Here is a 26793-nt window from a genome sequence, read left to right as displayed (position 1 = left end):
AAGACATTCACCTGACAGAAAAGTATCAGGTCACATTATAAACTGTAAAAACAGTTGAAGTAATACTTAAAGGTATTAAGTAATACCAGATTGTTCTTGTAAGACTGATAATCAACACAGGGCAATGAATTTAGCAATGGACTTGGGTTAACAGAAGTCACAAGGATTTATCTTCTCTATTTCCAGAGACGTGCTATGGATCCTCTCAAAAATATTAATTTATATCTACACCACTTGCTAGAGTGAAAAGATATGCAAAACTTGAATTTTTAGATATTTAGAAAGTATTTTTATGGACACAACGTGCCAAGCTTCTTTCTAAAATGTAGAAGAGGAAGGAAAAAAGCCATAGAGACTAAGAAACTCAACAGCTAACCCACAATTAAGTCACAGAAGATGTACAATTCACTGTAAGTTGAGAGGAAACATCATGCATTGGAGTCTTCAGCAATTCCAGAGACATCAGAGGCTTTCTCAAAGAAAAAAAAAAAGGGACCGCAAAACAACAACAAAAAAAACAACCAAAAGAAAAAAGAAAAGCTCCCCCCTCAACACTACAGACCCTACTTCTGATCTTTCCCAGCTACCAGGAGAAGGAATAGCAATTACAGCTATTATGAAGAAAGGAACCCACAGGAATGGAAGAGGTGGTGGAAAGAGCTTCCAAAATTAGAAACAACAGAATCCAATTTACATAGGCATTTATTCCTCTGCTACCTAAACCAGGAATAATTAACAAAACCCACTCATTTGCTTTCAGACTCGTCACTTCTATAAATATATTATCAAGGTTTAGTTCTTCAGCAAGCACCATCTTACCTGTTTGTTGGAGTAGTAAAGCTAAAAGACAGCAGCTGATTCCAGAATGGGTCATTCTCAGAGATGGGCTCTGCTCCCGATAATTTTTTCAAGTACTCGTTTTCTGGAAGCTCACTGATGCTGCTGCTATTTGCTCCCATCTTCTTTACTTGGCAAATCCCTTTCTAAATTTTCATTTCTTCAAGAAAAAAAAAAAAGAGAAATGTTTAAAGTCTTTTGTACAAATAAGGAATATACAGATCCTAAATTAGCTATCAGTAAAGCTTTAGCTCACTACCTTGAACAATTACTGACATATAGAAAACAGGCGCATAGGAAGGCACTGAAAAGACTTTTCTTTCAACAAACTTAGGACAACAACATCTTCATCCAAGGAAGTTAAAAGTCACTGTGCTCTACACTTCATGCATCGTCTCACTTGGATTTTCATAAATTACACTCAGCAAGAAAACAGCGTCACAGTTGTATCAATGTCAAGGCTGCTACCAGTGGGGAAAACTGTAGGGAATTCACAATTTAAACAGGGGTCTTAAGTTGACAAGCTACTCAAAAATATGTTTTCCAATTCAATATGCACAGATAGCTAGGCAAATGACTCCCATTGTCAAGAAAGGGAGTCCATCATGCAATGTCAATGATTTACACCTTGAAAGCCCCTACTTTGCCCGAGTAAGCACAGCTGTTATCACTGCTGCACAGGCAACCTGCATCGAGCGAGGAAAGGTACTACTGACCATACATGAACCTCCCCATCTCTGTAAAATAATGTGGTTGGTTCCAGTCAACTACTACAAGGGGAGAAAAAAAGCTAAAAAATGAACACATCAGAAACACAACTGCTTTTTGAAGCAACACCGCAGAAGTTGGTAGAGACACACTCCAAATCCTCTTTTCATTACTAGCTGTGTTGTACTTGATCTGTGCGAAGAATGACAAGATTTCAGTTCTCCATGCTGCTTATCAGCACTTCTCACCTTTATAAACACTTCAATTAAGGAAAAAAACACGATGATGATACTAACTCTGTGCCAGGGATGCTCCTAAGCATCTTATATCTTTCCAGGACATCAGCTTCAATAATCTTTTGAGAAGAAATAACTGCGACTAATAGCTTTAAAAGTTTGTATTAAAAAAAGCTGCCCCATCAAGATAAAAGCACTGTGCAATGTATTACCGTGTAGCCTAAATAATCCCTCCTGAACTAGCATAAGACATAAGAACAGGGACAGCTATATTAGAAGATGTAAGCTACTACCCAGCAGCAACTCTTCCCTTGGTCTCGACAAAGATATAGGATCTGTTTCAAGAATCCCTCCAGTACTGGTTCTCTTACACTCATCATCTTTGCAGAATCATTTACTGCCAGAAAACACCATTCTAGTAGCAGTTAACATTAATAAAAAACAGTATATAAATGAGGAAAAGTTAGTAAAAAGAAACAAAGAGATGCAATGAAAAGCTGCAATGTTTGCAGCCGTCATGGAGGCTATCCGAAGAACTTTTATTCCGAGATTTAGAGTGAATGCACAAATATTTCAGAAACAAATATTTCTCCTGCCAGCACAGGCGGAGAGTAGAATATAGGACACTATCAAGTAATAAAAAGGTATTTATTGGTGAGATCCTAAAAAATGAGGAAAATGTTTATTATTTTCTAAATTTTGTTTGTAGAGGACACTGTAGCCTGGGAAAATACCACTCCACACTCCTTCCCTCCATTCCAGTACTGTGTCCTCCACCATCACTATTAGCTGCTCTAGAAGACAGGATACAGCAAGATGAAACTTTACACTGACTCAATATATCTGCTCTTGTAACAACTCCACTGCTGTAACTCTGCCATCAGGCACCGAGGGAGCTGTTTTTATCAGCCGGTTTGGTTTCTACCTCCTCCCTTTATATCTGACCAAAGGGGAGGGAGATACACTAACTTTATAACCTCATCTATGTCTCATTTAGCAAAAAGCTCTGAAGACACCATCTATAGCATTTGCAGAAGCCATTTTTGTCATGGGGACTACCTGCAGGAAGAGAAATTTAAAAGCAGCCTAGGAGTGAAAATGGTAGTTTGTGCCAGAGAATTCTGTGGAGAAACATTAAAGGATTATAAAATGTAATTAGTTTAAGAGGATTTCCAGAACTTTGCTTGAATGTTTACTCACAGAACAGAATGAATGCATCTTACCTGAATACAAATTCTGCTGCCTCAAAGAAAAAAGCCCCAGACTCAGTGTACACTACCTTTGAAATAAAGCCAATGAAGACTAAAGCTATAAAGTAGAAGAGAAACCTGTTTGCGTAATGCATGAGAATACAGGATCATCACTTAGAAGCGGAAGAATCGAGGTTCAGCTTGTACACGGACATCTCAGCTCTACGGCCCCTGGTTTGCCCAACTACTGCAGAAACCAACAACAATGCTGTTGGCCCTGGACCCATATTTCAGCTCAAATCCCTTCCCTGCACCTTTAAATGACTTAAAGGTCATACATTCAAACCTTTATTTCTTCGAGTACAGACAGCTCAAGTCCATGTCTACGTCAAGTTCCCATCCTCTGCTCTTGCTTTCCAGCCCACGCCCTCACAGCAGCTCACTTGCTCCAAGATGAACACCCAAGGGAGAAGATAAACAAGAGGTAGCTGGAGCCCTGCCTTCAAATTCCTCCACCTTAACCTACAACCCTTGAGTTCCCCATGCCAGCACTCTGACTGTGCCCTAAATCCTTAGCCCATCCTCCTAAGGCAAGTCACTCCTCTCTGTTCTCTACAAGCTATCCTCACACCTTGCTGCAGCTCCCAAAGCCCCCCCTTTAATCCATTCCCCCAGAAATAGGAGAGCAATGGGAACAGGTTGCAAGCTAGTTCTTGAAAAGAGTCTGCAGACTTTCCAGATTCCCTGCAGTATCCCAGTAGATTAAATTCCATTAAAATAAATCCCTCAAAATAAACAGTGCTTTAAAAGCAAGATTTAGCAGAATATTTATTGTCCACTTTCAGGGCCAGTGTTACATTCACACCACCCAAGAACATGCCCACTTCTGTGGCCAAAGCCATACCCTCTTGATCAACCGGGCGAGTTGCCGGCTAAAACCCCTTGTGAGCTCTCCCCGTGCCCTAACACCCGGCTGGCTCCTTACAAACTGCTAAGATTGGGGCTTTTTTTCCCCCCCACAGTGGCTCCTCAGAGTGACAGAAAAATAAGGCACTAGCTGATTTCCCCACACACACTAAATGAAATAAATATCAAGCCACTGAGATCTGTCAAAAGAATCCAATTGGTAGCTAAATGCTTGTAGCAGTAGGTAGTAGATACGTGAGCTTTTAAGAGCTTTTCCTTCTATTCATTTATGAGCCAACAAATCTTAGAGCAATCGAATAAACATGCAGATTTTTCTCCAGGTGGTTTTTTTTCCTCTAAGAACATTGTATTCACCGTACTCCTCTAAAGTAAAAAAAATCTCAGCAAGTTCTACTGATACTTATTGTAGATGACCATACTTAGAAACAACAAACAACGGGTGTAACAAAGCTAACTCCTTCCATCAGGAACTTATGTCATCTCAAAGCTTGCTGAAGTGCTCTGCGATGACTTTGTGATGCAGCCTGAGCACCCTCAGCTCCTACCACCTCAACAGCCATAGGCCCAGCTTTGAATAAAGACATTTCTGAGGAACTCCAGCCATCAGGTGACAGAGGAAACAAGTCTTTCCTTCAGAATGCATCAATATCCTCCAGGACAATGTCTAAAAATAATTTAAAATAAAAAAAAATAAAAACCAACATTTCCTGGCATTTTAACAACAGTAACAGTTTAACCTCAATGCTTTAACTTAGATGGTTACATGCTATCCATGATCTCCAATATGTTTCCAAGACAGATGCTGTTAAATAATACATTAAATTCCAGTCACCACCTTAAATAATTTTCAAGCATGCTATTAAATAACAGACATGTTTCTTTTAGAAACAGATGCCTTTAGCTGAAAAGGTCACTCATAAATACGTAACTACTTACATTTGCAGATCGCTTTTGATTAAGAGGCACTACTGCTGTGCCTCTAAACCTGTATGCTGGTCAAGACAGTAGAGGTTCAAGTCTTCAGATGACATAAAAGGGTGGTCAGTACTTGGAACACAATTACCACAGTATTTTTTAAACAGTATCTAATCCTCACTTATCCATGATTTACCCTAAACTTGACTTTCGTATCAGCCCCCACTGCACAGAAGGGCTGCTCTGAGGGATCCCAAAGTCACTTCAGAAGACAAGGTTAAACAGATTCTGCTTCCTCACATGCTAAAGCGGGATACTCACAAGAAACACCAAGTAATAGGAAATCCCCTTTCACTCCAGAAAAGATAGTCCTAACTCCAGCAGTAAATTACCAATGAAATCTAAATTTTTTTGTCTTGAAATACACTAAATAAATGCACGGTTCATTAAAAAAGACTTCTCTTAAAAAGCAATTAATCTAACTATTTGCTAAAAAAATACAGACACAATTTATTAGCAAGTCATTTAGTTTAATACAATATTATTACCTCTACCAACAATTCTTTCTTTCTCAGCAAGCTGGGACCACCCCCAAAGAATCACAGCCCGGTCCACAATCGTCATGCTCTGTTAAATCCAACATCTGTTCAGTCCCAGAACTCGGCTCCACGACGCAGAAGCAGACGCTTCAGAGCAAACACGAGGGAGTTTGTTTTGCACATCAGGACTCATTCCAATCTCAAATAGCTAGGGACAGATATAAATCCTGAGTTTAAAATCTTTTAGAAGGGATAGTAATATTAATTATTAACAATGTTTACAAGAATATAGTTTTCCCTCTTCAAGTTAAAAGCAATTCAGCAATACATTCATGCTGTGTCTGAACTCATCAGTGTAACTCAAGGTACAGTCTGTGTACTGTTGAACTTGGAAAAAACTTGTCATGCTCTCTAAGCCTTCTATTTAAATAATTTTAGACAAGTAATTATAGTTCCATTAAGTATTAAATCTCCTACTGGTCTCAGAACTTAATTGCCAATTCTGACATTTTGTTAATCCATCCAGTATAGCCAGCTCTCCCTTCCAAAACTATCCCTGCCATGATTGTCTGGCTGAGTCCGCAGACAACCTGAATAATATAGATTAGAGATACTTTTTTTTTTTTTAAATGAGTACTTTAAAGTGTAAGAATTCAAGACAGTCATGTAGATGATTCTACCACGCCACCTCCGATCTGGTCTCTAGGTTGGATCTTTAACACAACCATAGGAAAATAAATTAAGAAATTATGCCATTACACATTTGGAAACCTAACAACATTTCATTTCCATATGTAACAGCACTTTGGTTACCTTTATAGTTTTTGCTGCTTTGTGAACTAAAACAAATGGACATTGTTCTCCTTTCAAGCAAAGCAGCCAATATCACCGTAAAGATGAGAACGTTTCAGATGTAATGCTGCTTATTGAAGTATTAGCAAAGCTGCTGCAGTGAGGTTTTTGGCTGATTCCTATTTGCATCCAAGAACTGTAGGTTTCAGACCATCTTTCACCCATGAGACACTGAAAAGTCCCACAAAATCCTAACATAAAACTTCCCACACAGCTATGAGACTACTGCAATACTATATAATTCCCCACGCAACAGAAGACACAGAAGATATATTAACAGTTGGTATCATTCCGCTCCGATAGTTGAATTTTTACTATCCACGCGATATATTTGAATTCCGCCTACTCATTCATATTACAGTAATATTTATACTTAAGGATCAAATGCTTTGTGGACTAAGTATCATACGCAACACTTCCCTACACAACTTATAAACAGGTATCGCATCCACAGCTAAAGATAACCTAAGTTACACCTTGTAGATGTATATTCACGTGCAGGATCAGAGTTAGTAGTCTAAAGCACGCCAGAGGTAGTGGTCTAAAGCAGCTGCACAGCCCTGAAGTTTGTTCATGGGAAATTTTTGTTTAATGTGTTTCAACCTGCTTTACTAGAGCAGGGAAAGCTGCAGTAAACCAGAAGTCCTGCTTTTTTTGCCATCTTTATTAAGATCCTCAACTTTCTGCTCCCAGCACACCAGCTTTTGCAACTCACTAGCCTATTTCTGTCACAGTCTCAATGCTCTGTCCTAGCTTACTCCCTTATGAGACGTTCCTATTTTCCACGCAACACACAAAATATCTCAAAACATCTCTAGGTCCGCTGAAAGGGAAGTAGTCAAACCAAAGACAGGAGATCAACTAGGTCCCAGCTGATCTGAACAAGTGCTTGCATGTACTGCTTTAATCCTCACCCCTCTGCACCTCGGCTTCGCTAAGCCTGTACCACGTTTCATCACATCCCAAAGACTGCAAAATCTTCATGACCTAAGAGATGCTATTTCTGTCCATCAGTAAACAACTACGCAGCACTTCGGGACGCGAAAGAAATGCTCCAAATAAAAACATACGCCTAAAGAAACAATGTCACCTCGTTCCCCAACGTATCTAAAAATCAGAATCTTTGTATTGATTAACTGCTGCTAGAAATACCTATGGTGGCGTACAGAACAATTTTCCAAGAGGAAAGCAACTTGGGTACCACACGTAGCCAAAGGTACCAGAAAAGGACTAACAGATCTTAATTGTAGAAATGAACACTGATGCTGTAAAAACCAAAAAGCTTTGATTTCAGCAGCTAACCTACAGTTTCTCTTCTCTACATACCCTCTGGTTGCTTTCTGCCCACTTCCAGCAAAGAAGCCAACAAATAATAAGTAGACCTTGTAATTCAAATCACAGTTCAGTTAGCTCTCCAAAGCATGCCCTTATATATCTGAAAAGCAAAGTGACAAGGTTCCCGTAATAAGGCTGGCTTTGCAGCTTTCCTGGCATGTAAAGTGTTTATTCAACCGCACCACTTGGGGAATTGTTTGGGGAAGTTTTGGTGCTGGTAGTGAGAGTGGGGAAAAAAAAAAACAAACCAAGAAATGTGATTTGATCTTTCTTCAAAGATAAGAACAGTTATACAAGTACTTCACTAATACCGAGAGATCGTTCATTAGACTTCACACATACTCGAAAATGAGGTACCAAAGTGTAAGAATTGTATTTTTACCAATTAAATTGATAAAGTTTTGCTAAACAAAACTAATGATGCAGAAATATATGGCAATGAGAACTCATGCCCATAAAAGGGATCTTTAGAAAAAAAAAAATCTTTACAATCCTCAGAATTTAGGAATTTTTGCCATTTTTCATCAGAGAAAAGCACTGAAATAACCTTTATTTTTAAAGCATGTTAACAAGTCAAAATATTTCAGCTATAACTTAATGCCTGGCAATCAAACGCAATCAAACCACTACCAAGAATTTACCTTCTCTTATACACCAGACACTTATAACCAAGCAGCAGGGGAGATTTCAGAATGGAATAAATGCATCCTTCACGACTGCAAATTAAAAACGTTTCCTACCGTTTTTAAGTTAATGAGTTACACAGGAAAGACTCTTTCTGATCATTTTACTTTTCACTGTACCGATTTGTAATTTTCCTCCCCTTTTCTACCGCATATTTGGCGACCACTCCTTTCTCCAATTCCCTTTACCCACGCCTCTTACTTTTCCACGCTGAAAGCATTCAGACACATGCAAGCACCAAAAAAGAAAAAAAACATACGCAGAAAAAAAAAAGATTTTGTGCAAAGCAGGAGACAGGCAAGCTGGTTTTGTGAAAAATACAACACATGAACTCTTTTAGAGAACCTGGTTGACCATAAAGGGGTCAAGCTTTGCAACCTGGGGGCAAACACCTTCTTTCATAACTTTCTAGATATTGGCCAAATTCTCCATTTCTCCTCTATCCACTATTTTTCAGACTCTACCAAGTTTGACAGCTACTGTCTGGGATATCATGAAAGTCTCCGCTATATCTACAGTCCTTTAATATATTTTTGCAGCAGCACAGCACGCTAACCATTCACCAGGTACCAAATTATCTTTCCTTAAAGGTCAATACCTTCGGACAGATCTACTTTGGGACAGCAGCAAGAAATGCAACACAATTAGGAAGTGGTCCACACAATCCTTAAGTACAAGAAAAATAAAGAAAACCACATCTTAAAGTCTTTAGGTAGCTCTCAAGATAATTTAATCTGACTTGTCGACTGTTTACTCTGCTGGATGCTTTTTTTCATCTTCCTGGCCGGTAACTTGTTCTAGCGCCTTCCTCTTCTGTAGCAAGAGCCTGAACAAAACAGCACTGCAGTGACATTAGTATGGTCCTTACGGGTTCCACTGAAGCCTAAAGAGTCTTTCACGTAGAAGAAGTGATTAATCTTGATAGATTTACCGCAGGCAAAGAAAGGCCCTCATAGGGAAGGCAAAAAACAGTGACGATACTGTGTTTTCTGCTCCAGTTCCTTTTCCACACGCATTTTACGTGGGAGTCAGCTGTCAATAAAAGCCTAATTCTGAAGAGCACAATCTGCTTACTTCGCGTCCCACCTACAGGACAGTTGTTCTGCTCACAACTGAAGAAGGGATTTTTCAAGACCACCCTGGTTAGATAGCATATTTCAAGCAGAAGAAATCGGATGTGAGTGAGCCCAGACATCATGGTCATTGACCAAACTGCTCAACGAGAGATGCTATAAATCACCTTCGTCTTTGTCAGTTCACCCTACAGTAATCCCACGGTTTGCCAATATTTCATAAAGTGTTCTGAAAAGGAGGTGACAGAAAAACGAAAACCTAATCTCTACAAATGAGACTGAAATGTACAGCTTATGTACTTTCTCAGTGCCGTCTCAGGAACCTAACAGACATTTTCTTTCATTCTCTATAACAACGTATATTCACCAACCAACAGGTTACTGTTGTGGTGATCAGACCTACTAATTTTGATCACTAAGGAGATGTCTGTTTATTAATCTCAAAATAGCTTATTTCGGATGAACTACTAGTCACCTTCACAGCCTTGTCCTGAACTGGAACTACTGACTCGTGGGAGGAAAAAAAAAAAAAAAAAACCAACCCCAAACTGCCTTTCTCTAAAGTTATACAAGATCCAAAAAAGCTTGACATAAAAATGCCATTCCTTCTCACTGTTCCAACCTTTTGCCTCAGAACAAAAACATCCGATACGCAGTGCTCTGAAAAATATGAAAATGTTACATTATGGCACTGAACACCAATAGGCAAATACGTGTTTCTGGCTAATGATGATCTTGTTTTGAAGACCTAAACCCCAAAACTATCTATTTCCATCCACCATGTATCGGCCCTTACATTAGCACATACCCATTAAGCGGGGTAAGAAACCCATTAAGCGACACAACTAATTTATATTAAGCTTATTCGTCCTCTCTCCCCTCAGTCACAATATTTTGTCAGAGGCAAGACAGCAGGTATGTATTAAGCCTCTCAAAGGAGTTTTGCTGACAGGATGCGAATATCACAAACACCTTTCTGTTAAGAAACTGATGTCACTTCACAGAGCTTCCATTTAACTTTTAGAGGTAAATAAGCATTTATAGCATTTAAGTACCGCTTTGTCTAGTTTATACACATGCAACAAAACATGTCTCTAGTTCATTAATATAAAATTGCACAAGATCTGTTAGGGACTCCTTAATTTTGTCCATTTTTAATGCTGCTAGTTACACTCCCACACTAAAACACGATACTCGTGGCCGTATCTCCCTGAAGGTTCAAAAGCCTCTAAAATTTGTCACGAATTAACGACATTTAAAGCTACAAAAACTATAAAGAGCATTTTTCTGACCTCCTGTGATTCCAGTCATAACATTTTATTAAGTAATTACCGCACCAAGCCTGCCAATTTGGGGGTAGAATGACAGCATCAGTTTTAGAAATACATCCTATGATAGAGGGAAGGAGAAGTGGTGCGGAGGCAATGAAAAAAAAGATAATTACCTCTATCCTTACTCTTACATTCCTATGGTTCCTAGTAAAAGTCAGAACTCAAACACAGAGTGTTTTCTGGAATACAGGTAGAAATAATTTATTTAATCTGATTAGCAAAACACCATTAGAAGGGAGGAAGGCTGGGACAAACACACCTTTTATTTCTGTGTAAAAGGCTCAACTTTTCTCCACCTGTTAAATAACTACTACAGGTGTATAATATATTTTTCAGAAGTGTCAAGAAGTGAAAATTCAAATAGTAATTCTGCTCTTTGCAGTGGGCAGATATTTCTTTCAAGGTTTTGTTTGCCCTCGCCAGTGAGATTCTTGCTGCTTGCAGGACAGCTGTACCAGAACTATAAAACAAGAAGAACAAACTGAACTTTAAACAAGAATATCAATAGAATACAGAGCTTAAAAAGACTAATCAAGAATACGCACAACCCATACCGAGAAGCTTAAGAATACACTGCATATCAGTACCAATATTACTGGTTTGACCAGATCTTCTTCCAGTGGCCAAAAAGAGACTTTTATTACCACAAATGCAGCAATGGTTTTCAAAAGCACAATTTTACACAAACTACCTGAAAATCCATGACAGATCATGGTGTTGGAAATTTTGTTCGATATGAAAGTGTTTTATGATTATTGATGAATTTGTCCCTCTCTATTTTTTCTTTTTTTATACTCGGTATACCTATCTAAGTATCAATTTATAGTAATTCACTCAGTTACTACCGTAATTAAAATGGGCAGCTGGGTTGGATATGACACAAGTCCTGCTAAACCCAGCACAATTTAATAGTCCAAGTACCTTCCAGCTTGGTATCATTCTCTCTTTACAGAAGGAATGTTAAGATTACTGTTACACGTATTTAAGATTTTCTTCCTATTTCACTCTCAGACGTAAATAAAACTTGTCTAACAGCCAAAGTGATGTTTCAAAAAGAAAAATTCAACTACGTTATAAGCTTCAGAAAGATGCTTAGATGTTTATTAAAGGTCTGCATTTTTTAAAAATATTGGTATATTTTGCTATATTTCAAAGGTTATAGAATTATTTTGGCAACTATACTCTTCCCATAAATGGGCATTACACGTATTTTTACAACAGAGCTATTTGTCTCTGCTTTAAATGCTTCTCAGAGCTAGAAGTCTATCTACAGCATAAAAAAATGCATGTTGTACAGAAGGACAGATCTGTTTTGTATGTACACCTAATTTTATATTATACTACACATCATGATTTGTATTGCCTATCTCCAGGGCCTACTGCCAATGAAATTATACTTGCCAAAGTGCGCAACTACTGTAAGGCGCAATAGGCTTTCCACTCTAGAGAATACACTTTGAGGAAATATCATTATCATCTTTAACCGTCCACTTTGACAACAGTTCATCAGCCACCAGACAGGATTTCTTACTTTTCGTTTCTTCTGTCAGTCATCTGCATGCTAAAAACATCCTGGGATCCTCCTATTCACCTGATAAAATCAGCAGGAGCACCAGAGCCATCTAAGTTTAGTCTTAATTTGCTATAACTACTTTTCTACTGAATTTATCAAAAAATACCAAGCAGTAGATGCTGTGCTAGTAAAACATCAGCACAGGACTGGAAAAGAAGGAGCTGATGGTTGCTTCAGCCAGGTGAAAGTGCTGAGCAGGGTCCAACACCCCCAGGGCCATCCACGGGCTTCTCCTGATGCAGCAGCAAGGTGAAAAGAGAAAACAGCCCAGGCAGAGAGCAAAACGAGGCCTGCCTGAGCTCCTGGCAATCTAAGGAGCAATGATGATTTTTAAGTCACCCCAGCTGGAGCAACTTCAACGGTTTGTACTTGGGAATTGACAAAATGGGGGATTACACAACCCAGCAGCCTGCGTTAGGAAACCGGACCAAACCACCCCGGGAGCTTCTTTCCACTCCCCTGCACTCAAAAAGCGCTCAATGCTGGAAATATTAACAATCTACTTACTTCTACAAATACCTTAAATGATTATAACTGCAGCCCAGCATGGTATCCCTTGGTACACACAGTGAAAGAAATCAGATTACGGCCTCACGAACTCACTACACTCAGCACAAAAGATTAAATGAAAAAAAGATAAACAGTACTTGGCATGAAAGCATACAAGACAAAACCCGATGTCAGTTAAGGTAAGACACAAATTCTCTTTTAAACTATTTCCCACTCTTGCTAAATATTACCCTTCAGAAGCATGAAAACAAACTGGCAAGAGGGAGACCGAGCAGAACCGTTATACTGCAAAAGCGATCACTGAGCGCTACAAAAAGCGCCTGGTTGGCAAAAGCAGAAAGGAAAATATTCTATTTTATAGTCTTTTCACTGATAAGAAATGTCATTAAGAGTACAAAACAGGAAAGACAGGTATGAACCTCTCTCGTTCTGGTTTTGACCGCCCGTAGAGGGACAGCAGGCACAGCTGCCTGCCCCTGAGGCAGCCCTGGAGACTCTGACGGGGAGTCCCCGGAGGGGCTCCGCGGGCCCCGGGCTCCCCTGCCCGGGCGGGGACACAGCGGCTGCCGGTGCCCCGGGAGCGGACAGCCGGCAGAGGCGGCGGCCCCGGGAACTCTCCGCAGCGACGGTGCTGAGAGCTACAGCACAAGCGCAGCCCTCTATCGCGATACGGGGCCGAGCCACGAGGGCGTCGGGACAAGCGGGACGTTTAGGGGCGTGCGGCAGCGCCCTGCGCTCCCTCCCCTTTCGGAGCCAGCACTGCACGGGGACGGGGCGGCCCGGGGCAGAGCCGCCGGGGTCCAGCCGCCACCGGCCGTTGCCCGCGCCCCTCGGCCGCCCCGCCAGCCCCCTGCGACGGGGCGGGCCCGGAGGTACCGCCGAGGCCCCGCTTACCCCGTCAGCGGCGCCCGTCCGCTCGCACCGCCGCGCCACAACGCTGTACGGCAGGAGGCGGCCGGTACCGCGGCCCCGGCACCCCGGCGGGCCCGGCCCGCCGCCGAGACGGCTCCCGCGGGCCCCGGCAGCCGCGCCCCCGCCGCGGGGGCCGCCCGGCCCGCTCCCCTCAAGGGCCGCCGCCCCCCGCCCCTCCGCCGCTGCCCGCACCCACCCGCGCGCCGCGGGGGCGCTGCCCGACGGCCCCCGCCCGGCGCAGGCGCGCACCCACCGCTGCCGCCCGCCTCCATCCTTCCACGTCGCCAACGCGTGCGGCCGCGCATGCGCACAGGCCGGCAGGGGAAGGCGGGGGCGCCGCCGCGGGGCACGCCGGGAAGTGTAGTCGGGCGCGGGGAGGCCCCGCCGCCGCTGCCCCGTGCCTCTGCGTGCAACGGGCTTCCACGGGCTGGTCGTCATCCTCCGGGCGAGCCCTTCCTACGGCAAGAGGCTTCTCTCGATACCCCGCGGGGTGGTTGGGGGCACGGGCTGACTGCCTCGGCCTCCTCTCCTCTGCCACCCGTCTTTCAAGTCAGTGGGACGTGAGGTAACTCGAGCAAGTGGGACCGAGAGGCGGAGGGGGGGAGGATTTACCAGGCACGGCCCTGCCCTCACGCTGCTTTAATTCGTTGTTCCTGCCTCGGGTAACCTCCCGCCTCCCTATCTGAGGTGGGTTTTGTGCCATAGGTAGCTGGTTCTGTAAGTACCTGGTGGTTCCTTCAAAAGGGAAACCCTTCCCAATATAATTAATCCTGAGCATAATCTCGTTACCACAGTGCGTGACACTAAATATGCAGCCCGGGTCTTACCCGTACCTGGAAACGGCGTGTGTGAGCAAATGGGGCATATGCAAACAGCAGGAGTGCAAAGGTGAGGTGTAACCGCTTCATATACGTTGCCACATAAAAGCAAAAATCTTGGCATAGGGCTTGGCATCGTGTTCACACAGTGTTCGATCGGACAGCTGCAGCCATAGAAACGGTGCACAGTCAACAGAGCGGCTATAAAAGAGGTAGGACTGTACGCACAAAAAAGGAATTGAAAACCAATCCTCATGCAAAATACAAGTACGGCTACATCTATCTATGTATAAATACATCTATTCACAACATTTCAAATAATTCATGTTTCAGATACAGCAATGAAAGAAAGATACAGCACTATGATCGAAAAACATTTCTCACGCAAGAGAAACACTGTGGCAAACATGGTCTTCTAGACCATTCCAATTAAACTGCTGCACTCAGGTTCATTGAAAAGCAAAAATAATGACAGTCTGCGAAACCCCAAATATGATTTGGTTCATCGAGCATGTTCTAACAATCAGAAAAGTGCACAAAGAAGATAATCCCTTCTTTCATGCATTAGGCAGTTTAATGAAACAGTATTAGTTCTCATTGACAGCAGATTTAGTTAATCTAAGCATAAATTAAATTTCTCTTCATTTCCTTTACCTGCAGCCTCTGAAAAAAGACTGTTCTTTCAGCAATAATGTTCTGCATTGTACAGAAACCGAGAAGGACTCACTCCAAGGACTGAACCTTAGCAGCATGCCCAACAACTTCCAAAAGGCTGGAGTGTGATTGCTACATTTGGGTAATAACAGCATATATTGTATTACTGTCATTAGATCAGCTTTGTGGCTAGAATTTAACTGTGTTCTATGAACACGTCTGAATAAAGACAATTTTGCACAGAATTCATTGCTAGTTTAGACATCCTTAGACGCGGATGACATTCAATTTAACCTGTCAGAATTTCCTTTGCTTGCAGAATCAGGCCCATCAAAGTAATTGGCAACATAAAACCTTCAGAACTTTTATTTAAGAATTTTTTGCACATACTTGCAGCATTTTAAAGGTGTATTTCAATTAAGTTTATTTTAAGTCCTTGGCACCCAGCTACCCATGCAAACCAACACATGGAAGGTACCATGTCACATTTAGACCTTCCCATAAAGTATTTTAAATTAGTTGATTTGAATATTTTTTCAAGTATTTTCAAATAATGGTTGATTTTTTTATTCTTTCTCAATAGTATTTAAATAAACCCAGACAGCTTTAATGCTGAAGACCTTAGCACTAGATTTGCAGAAGTACTTTGGTCCCTAAAGATGCCTACTCTGCAATTTTCAAAGTGTCTTCAGTATAAATGAAGCTGACACTTACTCTAGTGAATTCTGGTAGCTGTCCACTTGCCATCACTAGGTGCCTAAACCCTTTCGTAAATCTTGCTTTTAGTGAGTAACAAACATACGGAAATTTTCTCAGTTAAATTAAATTTACTTGATCTATATTGTTCTCTCATGTGAGGATTTCCTTAATTTCTGTCTACTTATTTTTCTTAAACAAGGCTCTTTGTACACTTCTTTGCATCCCAGCAGATGATCTCCTGCACCCCTGCCCAGACTCAGGCAGTTGATTTCCTTCACCTGGTTTTTGACTTATTTTTCGCTTAACTATTCACAACACAATAGGATGACTGACCTATTCTTGGAAAATTTTGCAACGCAAATCTGCCAGGACTTCCAATGAAGTGCCTCACTCAGGAAAGCTTTGTGATGAAGCTTAGTCACATCAGTGTTTAACTGCAGCTTACAAAAGGACTAAACACCATTCCAGAAAGCACAAATGGGACAATTTTACAACCAAGAACAGACACTTGTACTATCTGCCTGGTGTTTAAATATGGTGCTGGCAAACAGCTAGAAGCCCAGTTTAGCCTGCAGTCTAATTTCCTATACAGTTTCTTTTCCACGTTACTGTCTGATGCACTTCCTTCTATAATAATATCCTAAGTAACTCAAAATAATTAAATTATGTACACTTTATAAATCGACTCTCTCAGGCAGTTTACTCCTTCCTCATTGCAAAGTGACTTCAGACCCTTTGAATTTCCCAGCTTTCAGATTTAGAGCATGAACTTTGACGCCAGTGGCAGCAGGGGAATTTATTGTTTGGTGCGAGGTGGGGGTTGATTGGTTTAGGAAACCCAATCCACCACAGCAAAATTACATCCACCAGCTGAAGTTTCGATGGATAGGGTGTGATTTGTTGCAGCAATATGGGCAAAATATCCAAAGATACGGAGGACAGAAATGATTGGAAATGAGTGTGGCCTCGTTCCCTTGCTTCCACTATCCAATCCCTGTCTTTTCTACTACACAATCCACACAACGTCTGTGAGAAGTTACAGCAGCGCACAGTTAGTGTTGTTATCTTTTATTGTATGAATTATACCATGCATGCATGCTCAGAATAATAAAACCACGTTTTAATATCACAAAGGGTAGGTACTTCACCAGTCCAGGAGAAAGCTGTACCTGTGATATGCTAATCAGATGGGGGCTTATCTTCCAAGGATGATACAAAAGCTGATTAAACAGCAATACCAAATTCACTTCCTAATAGACTAGCTCACTAAGGGAGAGCAAACAGCATTAGGCAACATCTTACAAGGAGCTTTCTGTGATTCAAGTCATTACAGACAGTTGTAGCAACAAGGGCCCGACGCCCAGCTGTGAACGTCGCAGATCGATTCACACGAGACCTGACAAAACCAGGTGGTAGTAGGAAACAATACGCCTCACTCGCCAGAGGCATTTGACGGACATCAAGCAAGTCTTCGAAGTAATTAATTATCTTGTAGGAGAAAACATGGTTGTAAGAACTAGACTGGACCTCAGCGACGGTTCAAGGACTGCATATATAGGTAGGACTTAGGTAGGACTTTTGGGAAAATGATAAATCCTAAACAGCAACCTGAAATTGCTAGAATGTTTTTGGTTTGAATCTTCTAAAGAAGAACCTTCTTCTGGTTTGGCAGAGAGGACAAAGCAGGAATTATCACTTCTATTCCCTACTAAGCCCAGGGACATCTAAAACGCTTCACAATTGTACTACCATGGCAGGATACAAGCCAGTACCAGAATGCATCTTCCCAAGAGGAGGCAACGCTGGACTTTCCGAGTTCACTTTCTTTATCGTGAAGTCAGTAGTTTTATCACCTGCTTCTGTCTGGGGCCTGTATGCAGGTTTTCAAAGATTTTGATACCACTCTAAGTATTTATAGCTCAGAAGCCTAAGAACAATTGTATGAAGCAACTTATTTTTAAATAAAATCCTGTTTTATTATAATGCAAGTTACACAAGCATGTTAAAGAGATTTTAGTTGGCATTTATTTTTTTAAGGATAGAACTGCACCATTTTAAACCACTGCAACAGAATATAAAGCAACAATTCTCTTGCATCATGCCCCTGCTGCTGGCTCTTCAGGAAAGAAAGGCACAATGTTTCAAGGAAAATAATTAATGAAAGTATCAAATCAAGACTTTCTGCTTTTAGTAAGCTGAGTAAATTTTGCATACAGCATGACTCCTTTAGCTCATCCACAGATTTGACATGAAAATCTAAACTCTTCATAATTTAACCATGATGCTTACATTGCCACAATGCAATTCACAGTTCTTCAGCAAGGTCAAGAACAGCTATAGTTTGTAAGGTGAAAGCCTGAAGTATCTCACTAGCATTTAGTGAAACTAAGATGCTAAGACACATTTACCTTCCAAAGCTAGATTTATTCATAAGTTATTTAACCTAAACTCTAATCACACCAAATAGATTATAGATGAAAAGTAGTTCCAGTAAGGATAATAAAGAACTTCAGTTTTCAAACATTTTAAATTAAGAAATGTGCTAGCTGCCATTTTAGTGGCAAAAGAGACCCTCTCCTGTAAGGGATACGGGTTTTTATTCAGCTAAAACGTGCAAAGAAAAAAGTTTCCAAGTGAGAGAAATATCACCAGTTCATATTGGACACAAGGGAATAAAATCCTTATGAATGAATTCCTTTAATCCGTTTTCTTGTCAGAAACCTCTGTGCATCTCTTTGCAGGCATTCCATTTGCAACCCCATTGCTTTCAAACTGCAAACAGAAGACAGCATCATTAATGGGATGTCAGAAAAGGATTCCACAGGCAGAACAGTAACTGCTGGTGATGAAAATGGCTTTTAGAAGCAAGGCCAGTGAAGAGCTATGAAGAAATCTGCAGCGAGAACCAAAGTGATAGTGTCTCTTTAGATTTACACATAATTTTTCCTTTGAGGGAGCGGGGAATGAGGGCAGAGACAACATACACAAATCTTTCGATTTTCTTAGAAGAGATAAATAACAAATGCAGGATTTACACACACTAAACATTTTCCCCCATTATAAGGGGCAGAGCTGGCTGGAGTGGGGTTTTTTTTAATTCTGCTTCATGCATCTGGTGCGATGTACCAATTATTTGACCTCTTTTTCTCCGAAAGAATAGCCAGTTGTTAAAAAAAGAATAAAATTAACTAAGCTGTTTCAGAAAACAGCTGCAATTCCTATCCTTCCAATACCTACCAGAAGCTGTCTGGGAGTAACGGCTATTTCCAGCTGGCTCAGGCCCGCTCACTCCCTTTCATAAGAAAATAGCACCAAAAAGGTCTATAAAACCACCCAACTATTTACTCTCTTGTGGTGCCCACCCTGAGCTATTGCTGGGTGTTTTATCTGGAGCTTCTCAGGTTAGCTAAGTGCATTAATCTTACTTTATAAATTCCAGACTCATCCTCCTGATCTCTTTTCGTGGCTGAAGGTCCCCGTGGATTTCCAGCGCTGCCTCCTTGACCTTGTTTTGTGGCTGTTGTTTCTTCCACAGCTTTCTTGGGCCAGACGCGCTTAATGAAAGGTGCGATAACGGGATAGATATACGGTTCAAGGAATTTCTTGTAGACCCAGAGGAGAACGGGAATGACAATACAAGGAATGCACACCATGGCTTCCTCTTGTTCTGTGACAAAGCTGGTGAGGGAAAATAAAACAACTTAGGATGACAGCGCTGATATGCCATGAGCTAAGAAAACAGTCTTAAATAGTGAATAAGGACTGTAGTTGATATTCAAACATAAAAGATTTTGTAATAATGGATTAACTGTTGAAGTTGCAAAAATGTTGTGTGTTCCAATGTTACAAAGTCCTCAACAGCAGTAAGGGAAACATTCTTGACATTTTAACAAAAAAAAAAAGAAAAAAGAGTAGGGTTTGCTATTAATTCATCATCCCTACAGCTGGAACTTAGGAAAACAAATTCAGAAAATAAAAGTTTTTGCTTAAACCACACAAAAACAGTTTAAACAGTGAGCTGCAGATACTAGCTCAGTTCTTACTATAATATAACCAAGGGTCCCAAAGGTTTGGGTTTCTCATTCCCTTTTTATTTAAGGTGAAATTAAATGGCAGGACTCCAATCCATCTCATGGTTTGATACCACTGAAGGGGCAGGTTGGTGGGGGGTGGGAAAAGAATCCTAGTCAGGATTTGAGGAAAGGAGAATATGGGTTACTTCCTTCCTCCTGCACAGGAGGAACCACTCGATCCCACACCTATCCCATACAATTGGCCAAACTAGTAGAAAATAAATCCTTCCCTCTCTCCCAAAACCAGGAAGAAGTCCTCAAAAACGGCAGCCTGAAGTCTGCGATGAAAACAGCAGAAAACGCAAGGGCAGAAAGGTACAACTGAGAGAGGAAGCAGTTAGTTAGGGTTCGAGCTGGCCCTTTCAGTGCTGGTGAGCAATATACTACATACACTCCGCTGCGCAGCGCAGCTTTGCCCTTCGCATGCCTCCTTTTTAGGCTGCCGACATCTGAATTCTCTCATTAAGAAGCAAAACAAAAGCTTTCCAGGGTGGAGAATGAAGAGGCAGACATGCACACCTCGTTTGGGATCAGAGTTTCACTCTTTTTTTAAGCTATCCTAAAGATATTTCGCTCCAGGCCCTGTGGAACAACAGAATACTAATTGCCAGTTGACTACTTCCACGTGTAGCTTTGGCTACTTCAGATCTAGTTTTACAGGATCTGCTCATCTCTGAAGTCAGAGAGGAATCTTAAATTGAGACAATATGAATGAGGTAATCCAATTAAAGCCCTTGAAAAAGACGATTCAGGTATCGTCTCCCCCACAACTTCCTAGATACTAAACTTCCAGCAAGATGTTGTGGATTCACCCCTTGTTCGCTAAAGAACGTGGCCGGAGGGAACGCCCCAGGCTTTCTTTCCGAGGTAACAGCGAGTGTCTCCGCAGCCACTTCGCGTCAAGATTCCAGACCGAAAAACATGTTGTACCTCTGCCAGATGCAAAAGAAAGTCAGCGGAAGCTTAACACTGGTTCTAATACATTTAAATATCGTTCACGAGTTTCTGCTGGGATGTGGTGATGCTCTCTTGCCTGGTTAGCAGGCAATTAATTTTTAGGGGGGAAAAAAAGAAGAATAAAAGGGCAAATGGTCAAATTTTAATAGCAAGCTGATTTCTTTGTGATACAAGCTTTTGTTTATCTCTGTAAGCCACCACACATTAGGGTCAGCAGAGAAAACATGCGTGACATTGCAGATTTAAGCACGTTTGGTCTTTGTTCCCCGCGTGTAACTCGGCCGTTAGTCAGCGGTTATTATGGAACAGGAAAAAAAGGCCACGCAGACAAAAGGGCTTAATTTTTTCTCCATAAAGGATGACCTAGTCTAGAAGGGCTAGTTTACGTAATACATCCCCGTTCCGTTTCTCCACAGGATGACGTTCAGGCTCGAGTATTCCCCAGAAGCCAGGCCAGCCCGCCCGGTTCACGGTAGAGGACGAGCTATCGCAGCCGGCCGCAGTTCCCCTCCCGTCGGTACTGACGCCAAGGCAGGAGCGCCGAGATTTTCCCAATCGGTGAAGTTCCACTCAAACACGCGTTTAAACCAAAGAGTTCCACACCTCGGCATGAGCTGCTACATTTCGGGATTCAACCCCCCCGCTCCCGGCTAACGGAGCCGCTCCCGCCGCAGGGAAGGGGAGCAAACGGCGAGGCGAGGCCGGACCCCCGGGGACGCCTCCAGCCGGGCAGCCAGGCCCGGGCCCCGGCCGCGATGGAGGACCGACAGAGCACGAAGGGACCCTGGGGGGAGCAGCCCCGGCCCCTCCCCGCACTCACCTCAGTCGGCACCAACCCAACGCCGTTACCGGCTGCCGCAGCCTCCGCACCGGAAACAGCGCCCGCGCTTCCGGCTGACGCGCACCGCGGACTCGCCGCCAATGGGAGAAGGCGGCGTGCGCGTCACGTGGACCACGCCCCGCCCCCGGAGGGCCCGCCCCCCACGAGCCGCCTTAAGGCCCGGCGGTCCCCGGGCCGCGCTCCGCCGGGGCCCTCCTCGGCCACCGAGCTCCGGCCGCAACGGCCACCAGCCGTCGGACCGAACCGCAGCGCACCGGGCCGGGGGGCACAGAACTGCTTCCGGCCTGTGCCCAGGCAAGGACCCCGCGGTAAGGGAGAACGAAGACCCCTATTTGTTTCGATTATCTCGGTTTATAGATGAGAACACACGTCAGCCACCGACGCCCCCCCCCGCGGTTGAAACAACACGGCTTCGGATGGGGGTGCTTGCTGCCCGCCGCTCCCGGGGCGTCCCCACGCGACACACGGGTGGTTCAGAAAGCCGAGCAGAGCCAGGGGGTACCACCTGCAGCAGAAGCCTCGACAGAGCAGAGGAGCGCACACAACACACCTCGACTTTTAAAATTTTATTTATGTACATCTGTTGTGTCAGATTTACTCCCGAGCCATTAGCTTTTGCTTCTTCAGCTTCTTTTGGGATATCTGAAAAACAAAAACACGCAAATGAGAAAACAGTGATAGTCTACACCTTCCCAAAACATCTTACAAATAAGTTTAAAAAAAGAGTCATCCTTTGAAAGAAGTACTGCGAATTGTTGGCAATTTCTTCATCTGTTTCCAAACTGTTCCACTAACACCGCTTGCACATAACTAAGCGTCCTTACACACACTACACCGCTTCCAGGCTCTCAACTCAACCTCAATTTTACTATACCCCATCACCCCTTTACACAAGCGGATGGGGAACGCTGTGACCACTCTGGGGGAGGCAAGAACAAACCGCTGAGAAGTTCCTTCCTAACTTCTCAACATTGCGTTTACAATAAACAGCGAGGTTGCTCAGAAGTAACTTTTTTTTTCATGGGTATTCCAAAGGTGTCCTAAGATAGTCATCACAGCAACCCCTCTGTCTGACAAACGCGGAGCACTAACATCACAGGCAAGAGATCTGAGTGTTAAAGACGACCAAGGGTACGACGCTTGCTACCTTTTTCTTTTGAGCAACTTCCTCCTCCGGCTTAGGGACGATCTGCTCCTTCTCGGTGAGGATCATCTCGATGTGGCAGGGGGAGCTCATGTAGGGGTTGATCCTGCCATGGGCTCTATAGGTGCGCCGGCGCATTTTGGGAGCCTTGTTGACCTGGATGTGCTCGATGACCAGAGAATCCACATCAAGACCCTGGGCAGGGAGGGCGGAGATAAAAAAGTCTCGTGACTCGTTTTTATCTTTAAATAAATTATCTCTGCAGCAAAAACGTGAGAAACTTGCGTAACTGCCCCTGCACACGCATCAGTGCTGGCAAATAAACCAGCTTGACTTGGCAGCCTCGCAGAATCGAGTATTTGCCAAGTAAGCACCAGCCGAAGTCAGAAAAACGACACGTCACAATGAATGGAAAGTGATGCTGACGGCTCAGAAAGAAGGTATTATTATTTCATGGGTATTCCAAAGGTGTCCTAAGATAGTCATCACCGCCATCAAATTTACCAAATTAAGTGCCGAGTATATTACAAATATACAAATTGACCAAAAGTCCGCAGATTTTGCTTTGTTTTGTAGATTTTAAGAGATCTGACACACAGCACGACACAAACATGTCGCGTTTAGTAACGCCTACGCAGCCTACCTTGAGCTCGGCATTGCTCTCCGCGTTTTTGAGCATGTGAAGCAAGAACTCTGCGCTTTTCTTGGGCCAGCGCCCCTGCGTCCAGCCCCACTGCTTGGCCTGGAAGAAGAAGAGAGTTCTGGTTTTTGTCCTGGTGGGACACAACTTGCCTTTTTTGTTAAGATTGCGTATCAAAATAATTAAGTTTCATCAATTATTTGACACTGCATGTAGACGCAATGCTCGCTGTACTGGAATTAAGAGTAAGTCTCTTCTCCCTCTTCCATTTTAACCCAACATTATCATCAACAATGACAGACCATTCTCCACGCCGCCTCAACACCATCTGTTCTCTCCTCTCTATCTAATTGTGACCAAAGCATCCTTCCCACAGTTTGATCTCCGACCTCACCTGGGCGCATCTACCGACTCCCCCGTTGTAGCGCCGGAAGGGAACGCATTGCTTCTTCAGGGTGACGTCCTTCAGGTACTTGGTGGCCTTGCGGATGTGCATGCCCTTGATGGCCTGGGCGGTCTCACGAGTGTTCTAGCAACACAGAACACAGCAAAGTTCCTCTTAGCAGACATTCCAAGTTACAACGAGAGAAAAAACACTCCTCTCCCTTTCCTGGATCCTATTCTTTTTGCTACAAACTCAGTTTAAAAGAAGCACTCGCACGAAAATACAAAATTAAAGAATTAAAAAATTAAAGAATGAAGAATAATTAGCAATACCTTTTTTTATTTTTTGCTACCTACTCTTCTAAACCTTGGTCTGACTTCCACTACTGCATCTGCAGCTCTGGCACATCTTTATTGTTTTTTACCTAATAGCTAGGTCTTTCCAACCAGCAAAGTTAAAATTTGAGTATTTAATACTTTTCATAGCTCCTCTTTAGCCACTAATCCAAAAAGGCAGGAGCCTGAAAGATAAATTGCTACTAAAATGTCAAATACGGCACCTCAGAGAAAGCAATGAGAAAACAAGCAACAACCAATCAAACTATCTCTGTAAAGGAATGATAAAAGAGAGAGGGGAAAAGGCTCAAAAAGAAAAATCAAGAATAAAGTATCAGTGCTTAAGACAGCACACTAAATGCAAGAGTCAGAGCGTAACTATAATCCTACCTGACTACAATAAAAGAGCAAACCAAACTGAAACTTTTTTTCACCTGCACTACATAACCCCGAACTGAAAAGCATCTGCTCAGCTTTGGGTTTGTGGTTAACTCGAACGTGCCCCGAATTCACTGCTGCACCTAAACTTTTTCCGGATAAACCTACGTCCTGATGTGCAGTCCTCACGCCGAAGACTGCAAGCCTCCCCTGCTGTACTTCTTGACCACAAGCACTATCAGATGTTCTTTCCAAACAACCAGAAAGGCAGAGTAAGACAAACGAAACAAAACTCTCATCTAACGCTAGCCCAATTCCTCCTGCTAAATTCACTGCAACTGTATTCCTACTGTATTTTATTATCTGTGTTAGACAGGAAGCTCTTTAGGACACACCGTCTTGGTTTTGCTCCTGTGGACGAAAACCATTACAAGCAGGTAAAGAAAACACAGGCCATAACTTACACTTCCACCCTTAAGTAACCATGTGATGATACAGGAAAGTAAAAGACACTTCCTTCCAAAAAAACCAACCCAAAAACCCCAATGAATTTGCGTTTCCTACTATGCCGGCTCCACGTACCTTGAAATGCACTCGCAGGTTGGACCCCCGTGACTTGCATGCTGCGGAGAGAACAGACCAACTTTTGGAATGAAAACCTCAATGGCTTCTGTAAGATCCTACACGAACGTCCACGAAAAAAACAACTCACATTTCGTGGGGTTCTCCGGATCCAGCGAGTAGCGCACCATTTTTGGAGCTCAACTGCAAAAAAAAAAAGCAATTTAAGGACAACCCACATTAAGCGTCTAACACAGATATACAGAATCCGGATTGTTTACCTTACTGCCGATAGCGAACTTACTGCCGGAGCTGCTCAGAAATTACGCTTTCTTTTCACGATTAAATCCAAAGGTGTCCTAAGAAAGTCATCACCGCAGCCACGGCCTCTCCCTTGGGCCCGCTTCCACCTCACACCCGCCAGCCACCCCCGAGCTCCGCCATCTCCGTCCCCTGCCCGCCCTCCCCCGCGCCAGCCCCGCAAATACCGAGGGCGTCCGGCGAGGCGGACGAGCCCTCGCCCCCTCACCGCCTCCCCGAGGCGCACTGGGCAGGATGGGTGCGGATTGGGACCGCTCCCTGACCGCCATGGCTCCCTCACCTCAGGGCGGCGGCGGCGAAGAGGAAGAGCGGGGCATGCCGGGAGCCGGGAGCGCCGCCCGCTCTCGCGAGAGCGCGGGCGGGATTTCGGTCAGGGGGCGTCGCGGAGGTGCGGCGCTGAGCGCGGGGCGAAGAGAGCTGAAGGGACCGTCGACAAACGCGCGGCGGCGGCGGGTGGGGGCGAGGGGCCGGTCAGGGCGGCACAGCCCCGCGTGGGAGCCCGAGATGTGAGAATAAAACGCGCGTGTGCGCCAACCAACGTCCTCGGGTCTGTGTGCGGGAGTGGGGGCGCGGACCCGCGCCCGTGCAGGGCTCCCCACAGCCCGAGGCCTACCCCCGCAAAATGGCGCCGGGCCCGCCGCCCTGAGGCGTTAGCCCCGGCAGATCCCTTGCTCTCCGGGAAAGAGGCCTCTTTTATTCAGGAAAGCCTGACACGGGAGCAAAGACACGATCTTTTTAAGCCCCAGCTCAAGGCCAGTGCCGTTTGCAGACCAGAAATGAGTTGAGACTAGACCAAGGAGCAAGCCCCAGGGCTGCAGCTAGATGGCACTTCAGGATGAGAATAGAGAGGAGCACATCGTTTAACAGAGGGACCCAAGAGAGGAGACCAAAGACATTCATGTTCATGAATTGCAACTGGTGTTTCTTGCACCATTATAAAACAAAAAGACTTGTTAAAAGATTTTTTTTTTTTCCATTTTAGGCTGCGTTTGCTACTAGAACTGCTCGGGAAATTTGACAAAGCAGCGGTTCAATAAAACCGAAACATTTCCTGAAAGTGGTACCCAGCTCCAGCAAAAGGCTCATGGAGAAAAGTTTGACGGAGTGGAAAAGAAGAGCTACATCTTCCCGAGCAGCCCGTAGTCTGGTGTGCAGGCACCTCCCTGGCGCGAGAGAGTCTGGGTTCAACTCTGAGTTTAGAAACAAGCAGAGCCGAGCAAGAGCTTACTGCCCATGTAAGTGCTCTGACCAGGAGGCTATTTTTGGATCTCTTGTTTAGCGCTGAAAAACCCCAAAGCTTTGAAGCTAGGATTTCACCCCGATGGGAAGAGGAAAATATTTGAACTATCACGAATATGTATATGG

The 26793-nt window shown here is 43.5% G+C and overlaps 3 protein-coding genes and 3 non-coding genes across 7 annotated transcripts in view; all 6 read right to left on the bottom strand.

Annotated features, from left to right (window-relative positions):
• Nucleotides 1-13846, bottom strand: part of DYM (dymeclin) — a 227020-nt gene extending 213174 nt beyond the window's left edge. For both annotated transcript variants that reach the window (XM_059833367.1, XM_059833368.1), the window contains exons 1-2: nucleotides 13819-13846; nucleotides 820-997 (exon numbers count right to left, since the gene is read on the bottom strand). In XM_059833367.1, coding sequence (XP_059689350.1) covers nucleotides 820-959 — 140 coding nt within the window. In that variant the 5' untranslated portion in view covers nucleotides 960-997; nucleotides 13819-13846. The remainder of the gene's footprint in view (nucleotides 1-819; nucleotides 998-13818) is intronic.
• Nucleotides 13847-16864: 3018 nt separating this feature from the next.
• Nucleotides 16865-21694, bottom strand: CZH18orf32 (chromosome Z C18orf32 homolog). The gene is made up of 3 exons (XM_059833266.1): nucleotides 21644-21694; nucleotides 19219-19471; nucleotides 16865-18565 (listed from the first exon to the last, which is right to left on the bottom strand). The coding sequence occupies exons 2-3, from the start codon at nucleotides 19444-19446 to the stop codon at nucleotides 18491-18493; spliced, it is 303 nt and encodes a 100-aa protein (XP_059689249.1). The 5' UTR covers nucleotides 19447-19471; nucleotides 21644-21694; the 3' UTR covers nucleotides 16865-18490.
• Nucleotides 21695-22215: 521 nt separating this feature from the next.
• Nucleotides 22216-25752, bottom strand: RPL17 (ribosomal protein L17). Its single transcript, XM_059833265.1, has 7 exons — nucleotides 25709-25752; nucleotides 25259-25311; nucleotides 25129-25169; nucleotides 23843-23977; nucleotides 23452-23550; nucleotides 22812-23003; nucleotides 22216-22306 (listed from the first exon to the last, which is right to left on the bottom strand). The coding sequence occupies exons 2-7, from the start codon at nucleotides 25296-25298 to the stop codon at nucleotides 22259-22261; spliced, it is 555 nt and encodes a 184-aa protein (XP_059689248.1). The 5' UTR covers nucleotides 25299-25311; nucleotides 25709-25752; the 3' UTR covers nucleotides 22216-22258.
• Nucleotides 22659-22725, bottom strand: LOC132320811 (small nucleolar RNA SNORD58). The gene has a single exon (XR_009484609.1). It is a non-coding gene; the product is annotated as a small nucleolar RNA SNORD58 (small nucleolar RNA).
• LOC132320813 (small nucleolar RNA SNORD58) lies at nucleotides 23233-23302 on the bottom strand. Its single transcript, XR_009484611.1, has one exon. It is a non-coding gene; the product is annotated as a small nucleolar RNA SNORD58 (small nucleolar RNA).
• LOC132320812 (small nucleolar RNA SNORD58) lies at nucleotides 25419-25487 on the bottom strand. The gene has a single exon (XR_009484610.1). It is a non-coding gene; the product is annotated as a small nucleolar RNA SNORD58 (small nucleolar RNA).
• Nucleotides 25753-26793: the final 1041 nt, after the last annotated feature.

This window comes from Gavia stellata, chromosome Z (genome assembly GCF_030936135.1).
Source record: "Gavia stellata isolate bGavSte3 chromosome Z, bGavSte3.hap2, whole genome shotgun sequence".
NCBI classification, from domain to species: domain Eukaryota; kingdom Metazoa; phylum Chordata; class Aves; order Gaviiformes; family Gaviidae; genus Gavia; species Gavia stellata.
The sequence above is the reverse complement of the archived record's forward strand: the minus strand, read 5'-3'. Positions and strand labels throughout refer to the sequence as shown.